This window comes from Solea solea, chromosome 1 (assembly GCF_958295425.1).
Source record: "Solea solea chromosome 1, fSolSol10.1, whole genome shotgun sequence".
Lineage (NCBI taxonomy): Eukaryota > Metazoa > Chordata > Actinopteri > Pleuronectiformes > Soleidae > Solea > Solea solea.
This window is the reverse complement of record NC_081134.1, coordinates 41,296,550-41,311,716: the sequence shown is the minus strand read 5'-3', so window position 1 is coordinate 41,311,716 and position 15,167 is coordinate 41,296,550. Positions and strand designations below refer to the sequence as shown.

The 15,167-nt window shown below is 38.8% G+C and overlaps 1 protein-coding gene across 5 annotated transcripts; it reads right to left on the bottom strand.

Annotated features, from left to right (window-relative positions):
* Window positions 1-1,425: 1,425 nt before the first annotated feature.
* On the bottom strand, window positions 1,426-11,507 carry slc35b3 (solute carrier family 35 member B3). Of its 5 annotated transcripts, none has more exons than XM_058641407.1 (11): window positions 11,431-11,454; window positions 9,906-9,982; window positions 8,905-9,141; window positions 8,590-8,711; window positions 7,924-8,078; window positions 6,348-6,455; window positions 5,808-5,905; window positions 5,518-5,610; window positions 5,108-5,219; window positions 4,658-4,727; window positions 1,426-2,386 (listed from the first exon to the last, which is right to left on the bottom strand). In XM_058641407.1, the coding sequence occupies exons 3-11, from the start codon at window positions 9,118-9,120 to the stop codon at window positions 2,236-2,238; spliced, it is 1,125 nt and encodes a 374-aa protein (XP_058497390.1). In that variant the 5' UTR covers window positions 9,121-9,141; window positions 9,906-9,982; window positions 11,431-11,454; the 3' UTR covers window positions 1,426-2,235. The 5 variants fall into 5 exon arrangements, with proteins under 5 accessions (XP_058497390.1, XP_058497372.1, XP_058497382.1 ...); XM_058641389.1 differs by lacking the exon at window positions 11,431-11,454 and adding an exon at window positions 11,026-11,270; XM_058641399.1 differs by lacking the exon at window positions 11,431-11,454 and adding an exon at window positions 10,103-10,493.
* Window positions 11,508-15,167: the final 3,660 nt, after the last annotated feature.

The following is a 15,167-nucleotide window of genomic DNA, read 5'->3' as shown; positions in this document are numbered from 1 at the left end:
ACACATGATATCATCGTTCTTCCAATATCTCCACTTTGATATGACATGGCTTTAATTCTCAGCAGACAGAAACGTGCACAAAAAGGAAAACAAGTGCAGTCGTTTTAATCCCCCCCCCCCATTTAAAGCAGGTGCAGTGATGTTTACTTGCAAAGACGGTGTGCCGTCACCTGCTCTGACATAAAATAAAGCGCCTTGAGAAAGTGAGCAAACGATAACTAGTTTAAATATACAGTACTGTGCAAAAGTCTCAGGGCATCAGCAGCTTTGTTGTTTTTATGTTGGTCAAATTCTGTCATTGTTGGCGTTTGGATTGGAATGATGTGACGAGCAAACATGTATGTAACGTTCTCAAGTTTTACAAATAATAATATTGTTGAGGCCTAAGAGTTGCACTAAATACTTGACACTTTAACCAGTAGTAGTAGTTATTTTGTCTGAAAAGTTTTAAAGCTGCACGTTTCTCATATCCCTGTATTTCTCTGCATGTGTTCCAATAAAATAACTGAAACATTAATTATACTGTATGCTCATTAAATAATAAAAATCACTTTTTTGTAGCCTTAGAAGAGATTTTTTTGCATATACCTGAGGCTACAATACCCTGAATAAAAAAATGAAGAAGAGTAGTGCTTTGCTTTTTGAAGTGTGAGCTTAAAGAAGAACATGTTCTCTGGTATAGGGATTCTCTAAATCTTTGATTTGATTCAATTCTCTTTTTTTCTCTCTTTTAGTGCAGATGGGTCTGGCATTTTTTTTTTTATTAGCGAACGAGTTTGTTATGTTCAGGCATATCTTAATAAACCTGGTGTAACTGACTTTACTCACAGAAATAAAGTTGTCGACATGCAATAGTAGGACAAAGGTTTTACAAATAATAATAGTATTGTTAAAGCGTAAGAGTATGTCACAAAATACTTGAAGTATAGTAGTAGTAGTATTTTTTTTGTCTGAAAAGTTTATTTTAAAACTGCACGTTTCCCATTTCCCTGTACTTGTCTGTAGGCTCATTAAATCATTGCTAAAGCAACTAATCTAACAATGGCCTCAGACTTTTGCTTACTAATGGTTTAAAGCAAGTGCATGCACACATGGACGCAGTTTGCATCTTAATGTATAGAACAGCTTAGGAAGAGTGAGAAATTCTGTTTATTTTCCATCTAGTTGCACTAGTTTTTTTTTAAACTCCTAATCAAACATGCCCAAGGCCACAGAGTGGGTAAACAAACGAAGTTTGGCAACATTTCAACTCTTCTCTCAAGTGGTGTAAGAGGAAAAGAATAAGGACTGGAAAGAGAGATAAAGTGAGAGAAGTGTGTGAGCGAGACCTTCAAACAGGTTCAATTCTTTGTCACTATAAAGACGAGTTGTCATCATATGACTGTAAACAGAAGTCCCCCGACACACATCAGACAAACTACTGAGTCAATGTCTCAGTCTGTTGTGTTGTTTTATTGTAAAAAGAGTGATTCTCTTTCACCCAAACACATCATTGGCAGATAATGGTAGTTGATGTTCCATTGAGCAAAAGTCGACACATGACACCGATCACACACTTTGAATGATTTAGACTACAGTCGTATCAGTCACAGATGGAACAACACCACTTGTACCAAGACAATTTTTAATGTTAATCAGATGTTTTTAGTCCATCTGTCATGAGCAGAGACAAAATGTCTCAATCAATCATTTGACAAACTCCCGTGCCTCTTTCGACTCTTTCCTTCCAGTTTTCTTTCTAACCAGTCAAAGGCTTTAAGTGCACACGTCACTTCCAGTGCAAAAACTTTGTGATTTGGTTAGCTAAGGCGCAGGCTTCCCTTTTCAGTCTTAAAGGTCTTGGTGTTGTCTTCCATGTTGGGAATGTTTCCGTGGGAGCTCTGAAGCATTCTCTCTGACAAGAACCCACGAGCCACTGATTTTATTTCTTTTTTTTAAAATTCATACAGTTCCTTCAGTTTCCTGAAGATGGAGTCAGTCAGTTCTACACCAGTGGTGTAATTCAAGGATACAGAAACTCCATCACCCATCACAATATATTCAAGTCCACTGTGAGTGAGGCTGATTGGCTTTCGAACCCTGTATACACATCCTTGGCTCAGTGTTGGTAGTGATGAGGCCTGTAGCTCAGGCACATGTTTCAGCTTATCCCCTGATACAGGGGAGGCCAACTTCATAGCTGCACAGATGTTCAGTCTGCCCGTACAGGACTTCCACCATGCCTGTGGCAGCCTCCTATACATTTTGTGAGAGGAAGCGGACTTTCTTTCCAGTGAGCAGCCAGCTCCTGAGGTCCTTGATGGAGGGAAGCTTCATTTTATCTTTGTTTTTACTGTAAACATTCAAGAAGATGCCCAAGAGTACGAGAAGGCCGCCCCAGATGTACCTGCAGAGGGAGGAATGGAATGATTAAGCTTTATAAAAGTGGACTGCAAAATGCAAACATAAGGAGACTCTAATTATTAATATTAATGTAATTAAATTGGTCTTAAAGGTCCAGTGTTTATTGCCAAAAGTGTGTTTCAATGAGTGTATAATCACTTTAAAATAAGAAGTAATTGCTGCTTTCTGTTACAGGATTTGGCATGCGTATTTCTCATTACCGTAACTCCTAAATAATTTCTGATGTCCAATCACAGACAGGAATCACCAGCGCGTCACAGGTTTTGTGACGTCAGCTTCTCAGTACCGTAATTCCTAGCCCGTTGAAAAACTGCCAGATATCGAAAGTTATCTTGGAAAAAGGGGCTGAAGCACAATTTTTTTTTGACAATTCTAAAGCCATAAAATCAAAATAAATCCAGACGGCCTGATTATCATGATGCTCATAAGAGGGTTAAAGAAGAACATTCTCTGGTATGTTAAGGCCACCGTAGTTCCCTGAATCGGATGGGAAAGGGAAGAGTGAGCAGAGCATTCCTCAATTTATTACAGTCTGCTGTAATATCGGTTAAATCTTTTGGTAACCTTCCCATGGGATACCAGCGTAATGGTACGGTATGGGTGGTGCTAGACCCACGACAGTTAGCTGATTGGGTGACAGAAAAGCATCTCTCTCTTGCAACCGGTGTTTCTTCAACGCCTGCAGTCTATTCTCATACTAAGCTTCATGTTTTGTTGAGACAAACAGCCACAGACGGAGCATAAAAAAAAAGAGCTGGTCCGTTGGTGTCTGTTGTTGTCGCGTTGTCAAGCCTGACCAAAAGACTTTACCGTTCCAAAATGTACGCCATCATTCTCTGACACTGATCCTTTAAAACATCGAGCAGTTAATGTTTTAATGGTGTTGTGCGGTCATGCTCCATCATTTGCTTTAAATGTATTATACATGTGAAAATTTGATTTTCCCCAAATGGTTCAGCCCTACTATGACATAGGCCCATTTTGACAGGATAGTCACTCAAATATATCAGTTTATTTAAATTAGATTACCTACTTAAAGGTACAACATGGAGTTTCTGACCGGTAGCAGCACTGAAGAACATGACTCTTAACAGTGGATGCTTGTTCTTGTGCATGTGCCCACGTCTGGCTCCATGAGTGATGAAATACACATTCCTGAAATTGGTTTCACACTGTTTCACCGATCTACAGCTAATGTGCCAAGAAACACAGCGAGGCGCCAGTAAAGACAACGCAGCTGCCATGAGTGAAATATTATTGGCTACCCAGACGTTTTATGAGGAGGGGAATGCATTCAACACATTTGTTAGATCCATTTTTTTTTTTTACATAGTGACTATCAGTCAGCTATAAAACAAATACAATACTGTGTTTTGGCAAACAAGTAATTTTAAATATACAGTATATGTACTTAAAGCGGTGCAGTGGTTAATGCTGCTGCAGCACAAAATGGCTCCTTGTTTGATTTAACAAGGGGTTTTCTATAGATTATTAGTCGGACTATTAGTAGATTAGCATGTTCCTTGCCTCTTGCACACTTAAAGGGTGCAGTATAGATAAAGGACGGACATTGATAATAAATCTTTTGTTTTGAAAAGGAAAGGAAAGTAAACTGCAGTCATGAATGGGAGAAGTAGTTCAGTTAAGGGCAAAAAAAAGCTGGAGGGAGAGTGACGATGGCCACGGGGATCAGCAAATGTTTTTGTTACATGTGAATACACTTGACTAAAAGGCAGGATGTTAAAGCAGAGCAGGAGAGACACAGCAAAGTAGGGCTGTGCAATTAATTGTGGCACCAAATGATTACAAAAATTAAATAATCAAAACTTTATTCTGAAAAATGGTGTCTGACTTCCTGTTCTGCTCAGTAGGTAGCAAACAAACAGGCATTCAGTGGAATCCCTGGGTTAAATATGCAGTGTGAGTAAAGTTAGATACAATATTTCATAGTTATTTTAAGGTAAATTCAAAAGTTTAATTTTGTTTCAATTTTTTTTACGTGCAATAAATTACATTTGTCTCAAGTTCAAGTCAATGAGTAATCGTTTGAAATAATCGTGATTATGATCTTTTTTGAACATTAGATGGTGAACAAGAGAACAAGAAGAAAGAGCAGCACTGTAGTCAAGTAGTCTCTGAGTGGACTGAGGATATGAAGACAAAGCAGAGTCTATTCCTGTCAAGAGGTCAGTGATTGCACTGTAGACTATAAACAAGAAGAAAACTGATCAAAGTCAAAAGTGTCGGTACTTACTGAAAAGTGAAAGGTTTTGAGAAGAACATGAAGGAAAGTACAACCGTCATGGCCTTTCTCCCGGTGGTTACTGGAACAAAGAAAAAGAAAAAAAGAGTAAAATATTTGTGTTTCTTATACCAGATCTTATTTATTTAATTACAAATTTGAAACACAAGCTTATCGGATGTGACTTTCTGGATTATGCAGTATAAAATGAAGTACAACATAATAACTAAAATGGTTAAGTAAGTAAATTATAAGATCTGTGAGATCATTCTCATTTTGGCATTTTTTTTTTATGCATTGTGAATTTACAGCCAATTAAACACAGGCATCTTTTTACATTACATTACATGTCATTTAGCAGACGCTTTTATCCAAAGCATCTTTTGTTTTTTACAGACTTTTTTCCACGTTGCAAAAAAGGTGAAGAAAAAAATCAAAGATAGTTTGAATTTTTACACTCACCGGTAACTGCAACCAGGGCTCCAAACAGCTTGATCAAGGCCAGTACGAAAGAGATGCCAAAATAACCCGTAAGTGAGAATAAGAATGCATAACCGTATGTCGTCACAGGATGCTGGGAGGGAAGCCAAAATAAAAGATCATTTAAATATAGATTAATGACTTCACACAACATTGTCTCGATGCAGATGAATTTATATATCCTAAATCAAAAAAGTAACTACACAGTAGGGGTGTCACACAGATTATAATTATTAATTAGTCAGCATATCAACAAAGAGACAAGATCTGGTTTATCTTTTTGGCAAAACAAAGACACAGACTAGGTGAATGACATCTGCGATAACACAGTCTGTCTGCTGCTACACGAAGCACCACAGGTACACATTCTTATTGTTTTAGGCAACATTCACCTCAGAGCAAAACGCCACTGCTGTCCTCAGCCCACCCACACAGAGAAGGCCTGTCAGTATGTAGACGAAACCGATGGAGTACGAATACAACACCTGTCAACACAGTAGCAGATGTTTGGTGAGTTACATCAAACCAATTCACAACTGTCAAAGTTCTGATGACGATCAAGCTGAGCTCCACATTCTGCATCGATCACCAATATTTATGAGCGCATCTCTACTTTATCTCTACCAACATGATGTATTGTGTGCACATATAGCTATATACAGTATAAACACAAACAAGGTACCATTTCAGAGTTTGAGCCGTTATGGAGCTTCATGGCTTTTTCCTGCACATTTCCGATGGCGGCGTCTGCACACAGTGCCAAGGAGATGAGGAGAACACCTGGATGAACAAATACATGTTTTTAGAAAATGGAAATTAAAATATAATTACTCTAAAAAGTCAGCTGAGGTGGGAATGGGCTTACAAAAGAAATCTGGTCAGTTTAACACAGCAAGTTACAATATTAACCTCTCCATCAGTGCATTGTTTATAGGAAACTTATTGTACAAAACAACAATTCTAGTATTTTCAATAAATTACTGACTAAATAAAATAATTTATTTCATATTGAAAAGTGAAATGTGCAAAAGAAATGTGCCTAAGTTTTGTTCTTATGAAACTAGTTGTCTGCTGTAGCTGCCTGCAGTTTCTTTTCAAGATAATATTGGTTACTGTCCTTTTTCTTTGCTCTAACCCTGAGAGTACAGCAGGATGATGTGGAGACTTGTTTGACAACAGTGATAGTATTCAAGGATTCATGGGAATCCAGTGGAAACGTTACCTGTGACATTGAAGTTGGGAGCCACCTTGCTGTCAGCTAGCGTAAACCAGATGAGTCCCAGACTCATACACAGAGCAGCCGATACATCTGCCAGATTATAGCGTTTACCTGCAACACAGACATTAAGCATCGAGTTATTCTGTCTGCAAATCTTTTATATAGAGTTGTGCAATCAAGAATCCTAATTTCTCAATCGGATGATTAAAATTTTGATTTCACAGAGCAAAACCAAGATAAAATATTACATTCTAAAATAAATTATTTCAGAGATTTAAAGGGAAATGTAATATGTTATAGGTCAAACTGTATGCCTTTTTTTTTTTTTTTTAAACAAAAAAGTTGGCAATGGTTTCAGGGAGAAGCAGTAACACGAGTTTTCAAAATCTTTTCTGAATATAAGTTTTATGTGATTGTGTGTAACAATACAGAAAAAAGCTGCAAGAAAGAAGGTGGAACAACAGGATGAAGGAATCTTACAAGGGGGAAAAAAAGGCTGACTGATGGATGCCTTGAGGTTGACATAGGGACGCAGCATCAGGTTGGCTAGAGTCAGCTTTGATTCCTTGACTTGCCTTTGAAGGGCCTCAGATCAGATGCAAATCCACACCTATACCTCCATCCATCTATCTATCCCTCTCTCCCACTTTATTTCCTCTGCGTATTCTAAGTGAACAAATTCTGTTTTTCACTTGGAGCCCTTTAGGGACCATTGACTTCACATCAAACTATCCAGACAGAAATGAAAGATGGGGAAAAAAAGAGAAAAGAAACTCAAAACATGTCTGACATTGAGGACACAGAACCTTGAGAAGCCCAGTGTGAGAAATGTAGGAGAGAGTAATGCCTCTGACGGCCGAGAACAACAGACGGGGATCAAAGAAGGTACCCAAAGTCGCCCAAAGTTGAAAGGTGATCATTGATTTACAAAAACTGTGTGCAGTGGCTGAAATGTGTGCGTGCTTCCCCAAAGTCAAAATATTGCAGTAATGACTGACTCAAATCTGATGGTCAACTAATTTTATGATAAAAAAAAAAAAGAACCATGCAAGTGCAGTCGCCTATGTCTTAACTCCAAATATTACAATGAACAGGATAACTGAAAACCTGTACAATGTACATCTGTAAATTAAACACCTGTGCATAAACTAATAATGCAGCTTTACTTTTCAAGGATTCTGTTTCCAGTACATTAAAATGAAACAAATTTTCTTGAAGCGGAAAACAGGCTTAATGTGAAAGATTCAGAAGGCGGCGCTGGTTGGCTTAAACCTTTTATATCAGTTTTAAACAAACACACTCAGCAAAACACAATTAACACAAGGCACGTTTTAACAAATGTAATCAAACACAAACCATTTTGAACCACGGCACTGAGATGTCAAGCACAGGTCAAAATACTTTATGTGAAAGACAGAGGATGAAAGAGGGGGGTGCAATATTAATGGGAACAGAGCAGCACATTAATCAGATCAACTAACATGAAAGATTATGTGGAGGGAGAAAGGTGTGCATCAACAGTATTTACATGGATCTGTAAGGGCTGTGTAGAAATGCACATACAGTTGACACAGCCTACCTTGAATAAAGACTCCTCCAATCATGACAGGGATGAGTTTGCAGCACTTGAAGATGACCTGTGTGGGGTAGTTCAAGTAGCCCAGAGAGGTATTGGACAGGCCCATGGTGCCCACTGTTAGAAATGCTATAATCATATAGGTCTTCCCTGGTATCCTGGAAAACAGGAATACATTAAGTAGTTGAGAAAGTTATTTCCATTTTTAACTCATGTACTGTTTCAACAGATTTAAAGTGAGTGTAGACATTTTTTTCGAGTGCAAAGACTGGTCAAGTGACAGAAAAAAACAGTAACACCAACAAATTGGAAGTAAATTCTGGTGCTCTAAAAAGGTGGTTGTTCAGCAGTTTGAAACTGCGCTGCTGGCGTATACACACAAATGCTCCCTCATTCAGGTCTGATTGTACTGCTTGACAGAGCCAGATGAATGATGCAGTAAACAATGTGACACCGTTTTGTGTTCTCCAACACCATTTGAAGGCAGAACAATCAACAACAATTTAAAATTACACACTGGAGCTTTAAATAAAGCAGTGTCACATTTAGTTTATTTATTGATCTTGTAGAAATTACAACTACTTCCAGAGTCATGTGTCACCCCAAAAATATTGCATACGAGTAATCAATTTGAAGATGTGAAAGAACAGATTAGCTTGTTCGCAGTACCTTCTGCGTTTGTCCTGTGTGAGCTGAAGTTCCACTAATCCAAAAACGGAGTAGAAACCAAACTGGATCAGGGTGAGGTACCAACCAAAAGGCTTGAATCCTTCCACAGAAAATATCAGCTCCTGGACAAGAGGGACAACTCATGAATTATAAACACAACCATGAAATTATCTCCAAATGTACAGCTGAATATATGTAGATTAAAATGTGCTTCAATATGTCTTAATTGCACTTGAACCCTTTATTGTAATGAGTATATTTTACCATGTTTGTGTCTGAACACATGCTCTTATTAAAAAAATCATGTTTTCTTACCTGCAGGTATCCATAGATGAGGTAAAAGAGGAAGACTCCAGCCACACATATCAAAAACTGCATGGGGGAACTGAAGTTGCTCAGGTTGATTCCCAGAACCCTAAGCTCCTCCACAGACTTTATATGAGGTGACATCACTTCCGTGGACGATGGGATGGAGATTGAAATGTGCTTCCGTGAACTGTTGTAGCTCACCAGGCCATATTTGGCACTCATTGTGTTTTCGGCTTCTGGGAGCTTTGGGAACATAAAGAGACCATTATTACATTACATTATTGCATGTCATTTAGCAGACTCTTTTATCCAAAGTGACTTACAATAAGTGCATTTCAACATTTGGGTACAAACAAGACGTAGAAGTAAGTAAGTGCTTCAAGTAAGCCAAACTATAAAGTGCTACTCATAAGTGCGATGTATAAGTAAGTGCGGCTGAAGATATGGAGGCTTTCTGCAGTCTTGATGTCAATGGGGAGCTTGTTCACCAATTGGGAGCCAGGACAGCGAAGAGACATTGATCATCTTGGACATCATTTTCTACAGTGGGAGCTTCAAGCACAACCTGGATCTTTGGTAGGAAAATTTGCAGCACAGATTTACACACATTTGAATGCTCCTTTCTATGGTGGAATTATAATCTTTGATCCATTTACAGTGCCTGCAAAGGTGAAACCCGTTCAGATGATTAGATGTAGCCAATGTATGTGTTGTACTATGTGGTTACCAAGCTGGTTATTGTTGACAGTATAAGCAAAGAGGGAATAGTGTAAACCCATCATGCTGAAGCGCTCATACCTCCACTCAGGCTCAACAGTTCCATCTACAAATTACTACATGAAAATAGACTCAAGCTTTTTTAAGTGTTTTAACGAGGTATCAACTCAGAACAGAACTTCTGCGTGTGTTACAGTTTCCTTGAACCAACTTGAGACCCAGACACTTGCTCTCACTGATAACATGGCTGCCAGGAGGGACAACATGGATTTTACACATGAAACGCTTACCTCATGTTTGCTTCTTCATCTCAACTTTTATTGGCCTTTTACGGCTGGTAACAGAAGTTTGATAATGGCTCACTCTCCTGCACCAAAGTTCACAGAGATAAGAATTTTTAGCTCAGGGAACAAGGCAGCTGATGATTTACTGCTGGTTGTGTCACTTCTGTAAATCTGAGCAAGGGAGGAGTGAGGAGTTGACAAACCTCAATTTCCAGCTAGAAATAGCTGTCCATCAGGTGAAAACATTTTTGTTGGCTAAAACAGACATAGATTATATTAGGTGAGCCTTTTGTGGCAAAAAAAACTTGTTTTCACTTCTGTCCTTGCTGATATGAGAGCAAGCATCCAGGTCCTGGGTTGGGCCAGTGCAGTGTTGACACCTCATACATCCGGTTAGGTCAGTGCAGTGTTGACACCTCATACATCCGGTCTTCAAAAAATCTCAACTATCCTTTAAACATGTGCTTGCCTGGTCCCAACCTTCCACCAAGTTTGGTGCAAACTGGGTACATATGACTTTCAATTTAGAGACTGGTCAAACTATTAGTTCCTTGATGGAGGTAGAAATGCCAGTAAGCTTCTTCAGCTGTCTGTATTATAACTAAAGCTTACGACATGCACTGATCACACTACATTATATATCAAGTGATGCAGCATATGTCATGTTCACCATAAAAGCGTTAATTACGTATATATCAAATTCATTCGTGTTATTACAATTTCTACATCTGATTCACCAGATCATAAACCCTGTGTGCTGAGGGGAGTGTTACATGCTCTTTGGATTGCTTAAAAATATAATGACAACGAGTATCTGTGCTCAGTAATATTTATATTTCCGCTGCATTACGTTCACCAGTCACTGCACCGTGGCTCTGCCATGTGAGCATTTAGGTGTGTGTTTTTTTTTACAGTGACTTTAGCTGAGCAGCACACGGAGCAGCATATTGCTAACGACTTAGCTTATGTAGGAGTTACCAAGTAAACAGGCAGCATGGACTGAACATTTAACGACAAGCGGCAATTCTACCAATAAACATCGGCTTATCTCACGATCAGTGTTCATAATTTATTTCATCACTGATTTCCCAGCCCAAGCAATTAAGCTACTATCATAGGTAGCTACCTTCAACGGCACTTCCGGGTTTCTTTAAGTTAGCTTCTCCTCCTCTTAAGAGGTGATGTCGGCGAAAATTCTTCCCCCCGCCCTGTCAGCTTCATCTTTCGCATATCCAAAACATTGTCAAGTTTGCCTTGTTTCCAGTGACATACAGTAGACGCTCACTGTGGAAGTTGTTAGCCTGGAAGATGCTACCGGCACTTCCAGTCGTAGATTAGCCAACAACTTCCGCTCTACTCTGACCTCTGAACTATGACGTGGTTGGTCTACGTAGCACCACACGCCTGAGCAGCTGAAGGTACTTTTCTAATTAGCATCACGTCAGTTAATCGGATGTTAGTGGTCTACGAGACAGGGACATAAGTGAATTAATCAGTAAGTTTAAGTTGAATCAGAAGCAGCATCTCTTACCTGCGTAGAAGAGTCCATGTTGTTTACTCGGTGAGTTCGCTGTCGTCTGTCTCCTGTCACATCATCAGACAACCAAAATGTAATGTAGTGAATCCGGTTTAGTCACCCTGTGTCCTCCTGTGATTGGCCTAGGTCGATTGGGCTTGGCAATAATTCAATAACGGTGTATAAAGCAATATAATTTTCAGGGAAACAAAAGTTTAATTTCAGTACATTATGTTTAGGTACAATTAACACTTAGGGACTCAACACTATTACAATGTGTAAAAGTGTTTGTTTACTCTCTTTTAATAAGTTGTCTTAATTATCACTCAGGAGCAGAACTCAATTTTCATATTTATTGTGATGTACTTGGTCATATCACCCAGCAGTAGTTATGTGTTGTGTAGTTTTGTTTCTGCAGATATTGATTGAACCATCTTTTTCAGACAACTATTTTACAACATTTGACATAGAATGCGGCCAATTAATAATGAACAAAATGATCTCTGTATAAATGTGTTGCTGTAGAAATACGGATTATACTTTGTCCCCTGACACCGCAGCCACATTTTTAAATTGTGACAAAAGACACTTTACATTTCTGTGACACCTAATATTTTAGCCAGACATTTATACGGTATGTTAATATCAAAAGACTGTGTAGAAACTGCATATTTACAGTATTTGGCATCCCAAAAAGTTTCTTAAACCACCCAAATATGAACATAGCTTTTTTTTTTCTGATAATACACCTGTTTTTCTTTTTTTTAATCCTATTTCTTACTTTATGTTAATAGGTGTTCCTGTTACCCAAGTTATGTTTCTAATGTTTGTTTTAGTCTGCGTTACTTTAGTTTTAAATTTATTTTACACAATGGTGTTGCCTTTTCTCAAGTAAAGTTTTTCTACCAATTCAGCCATGGCATTTGTAAGACTAAAAACACACATGTCTTTAGGTAACATACTTATATAATATATATATGTGTCTATATATATATATATATATATATATATATATATATGTATATGTGTATATATATATATATATATATATATATATATAATGTTTTCAACACATTCCCAATTTCCTTCCCAGAATTCCATCAATTGCCTAAATCCTGTCATCCCATTTTCATGTCCATATGAGCTTTCCTCCACTCCCTCATCCTCCCTGTACTTTTCCTTCACTCTTTCCCTTTATTATATTATTTGATACTCCACTTTCTCTGTTCTGCCCATGTCACACAGCTATCTCATATCCCTGCTTCTCCTTCTTCAGCTTCCCTGGTATGAGGCTTGAAACTCCCTTTGCCCCTTCATCCCCCTCCTCCCTCTACTAGGTTTCTCCTTACTGTCCAAATCTTAAGATTCTTTTCTCTGCTTGCCTGCCTCTCTCTCTCTCTCTCCTCCTCATCCTCTCTCCCTGTCCTCTGTCCCCAGCCAGAGGTTAATACACTCCAGGATGGCATTATTTCCTCCCCGGCCCTCCAACAATATAAAAATTCAGAATGGACAGCTCAATCCCTCTTCCATCTCAGATTTGATTGTAATGGTATTGCCTCCTGTCCCTGGGAGGCCCCGGCCGCCTCACCAACCCGGCTTTTATGACACTAAATGGCTAGGCTACAATTTTTCCATCTATTCAAAAAATTCTGTTAATAACTCATTGGGAATGAGACGTCTGCTCTCTCTGGGCTGTCTGTGGCCAGGTCTCTCACCCCTCTGCTCATAGGGGTCACAGTATTCAGAAAAAGATGCAGGGCTGAATCGCAAATGTAAAAGGTTAATTAATCTCTGTGAATTTACTGTCCCCCTCTCCCTTATTCCCCTCACACTCCAATTGACAGTCCCGAAGAGACAAAAATGTCATATTTACAACCCTGAATGGAGAAAGTGCTCAGCAATGCACAGGAGTTGAGTGCAGGTGCAGGCCTGTCCAGCCATTCTTCCCCCTCTCCCCCATCCAACTTTACAAGTGTACCCATTCATCACGTGTGATGGATTTATGTAATAAAACCCATTTCCTTTCCCCATACGAGCCTATTAAATAATAAAATAATTATTTATTGATTATTCAAAAAGGTACATATGCGCGGGTAATGGCTTTGTACCACACCACTGGACCTGCAATAAATAAAGCAGGCAGGGAGAAGGGCTGAGAGAGATGGAGAGGAATAAAACAGAGAGAGGGAGAAATGAAGGGGAACGAAATGACTTTTGAACAAGAGAAATCTGGATCCAATATGGCCTCTTGCAGCATGCATCAAGAACGACATTATTCAATCTCCAGGAGGCTCACATGGGAGCATGACCTATGAATAGTTTTGATATACTTAGTATTTGTGATGTAGAAATTAGACCACCAGGTTAGTGTCTTGCACAGAGTGTATTCCTTTATTTGAATCCAGAGTCGTTATGTGTCCACAATTTGCTTTTTAAATGGAGAAATGACTCCTCAGAGAGGGTTGATTTTAAAAACAGTACTTATATGACTGTCCAAAACCAATGCATGTGAGTTACCAAGTGTAATAGAAGGATTTATCTGCCTTAAGTACATTGTAATTGTGGCTATTGTTATTACTATTTCAGAACAGCAAAGAAACTCCTAAAAAAAACTTGCACTCTTCATCACAAATAAACAATAGAACTATGATCCTTTTAATATTATTAGTTCACCATCAGGTTCATAATAAGCCCCCCCCATCCCCAGCTGTGGATAATTTCAGAAAAACACTTTAATGTTAGCCAGATATTACACTGAGTACTTCTTAATAACCCATTTGTGTTTGGTCTTATATTCGGCTAAAGTGCACTCCCTCTGCGTTGTCTTTTTCCTGTGCTTGTCTCAAGCCTCCTGCCTGGTACGGAAAACAGATGCTATCTTGGTTATATTACTTCTCAAAGCACTCATATCCTCTCCCATGTTATTTTCTTTGATCTGCTAGGCTTGCTCTCTTTCTCCCAACCCATCTCCTCTAATGCCCCCCCCCCCCCACAATCCTCTATCCTCTATGACCAGAGAGCAGACCAGAGCCAAACTGCATCCATGATGACTGTGGACATTAGAAATTCACTTCATCTGTTCTCTGTCATCAGAGGGCAAGAGGTGCACGGCAGGTCGAACATCTTAGCTTCTCCATTTACAAGCCAGTCCACTTGAAGTTACTCTTCAATGCAACTTAACTGCAACAATAAACATTTTATCACAATAAAAAAAAGAAAAATTATTGGGATGCTGTGATATCATAAATAAAAAACAAGTTTTACTAATGAGCGAATGTTGAAGATTAGTTTTCTCTAGATATTGTAGAAATGTGTTGTTGCAAATCAGTTTGTACTGATCATATTGCAGACAGCATACAGTAAGAGACCTTTTAGGTAAGCACTAAATAAATCGGTTACATGGACAAAAATGCAGGAGATCTGGTAAAGACGTGCACTGAAATTGGACAGGAAGTGTTAGTTAAGCATATAAGTGTGTTGAGGTTTTTAGAGGAAGAGAGTCTCTTTTGAAGTGATGAGTTTGAAGGGATTTTTTGAAGATGAAGACAGAACGCCCCCCTGCACTGATCACACGTGGTTGTTTGTTCCATGATCGGGTAACCAAAAATCCAGAACTGTCTGGTGTGTGAATACCTTTTGTGCAGGGATGATAACGCTAGACGATGATTCTTGGAGGTCAAGATGGAGCATTAAATTGAAGTAGATGAGTAAAATGGCCTTTTTATTAGTACAATTCCCACCCAGTATGTACT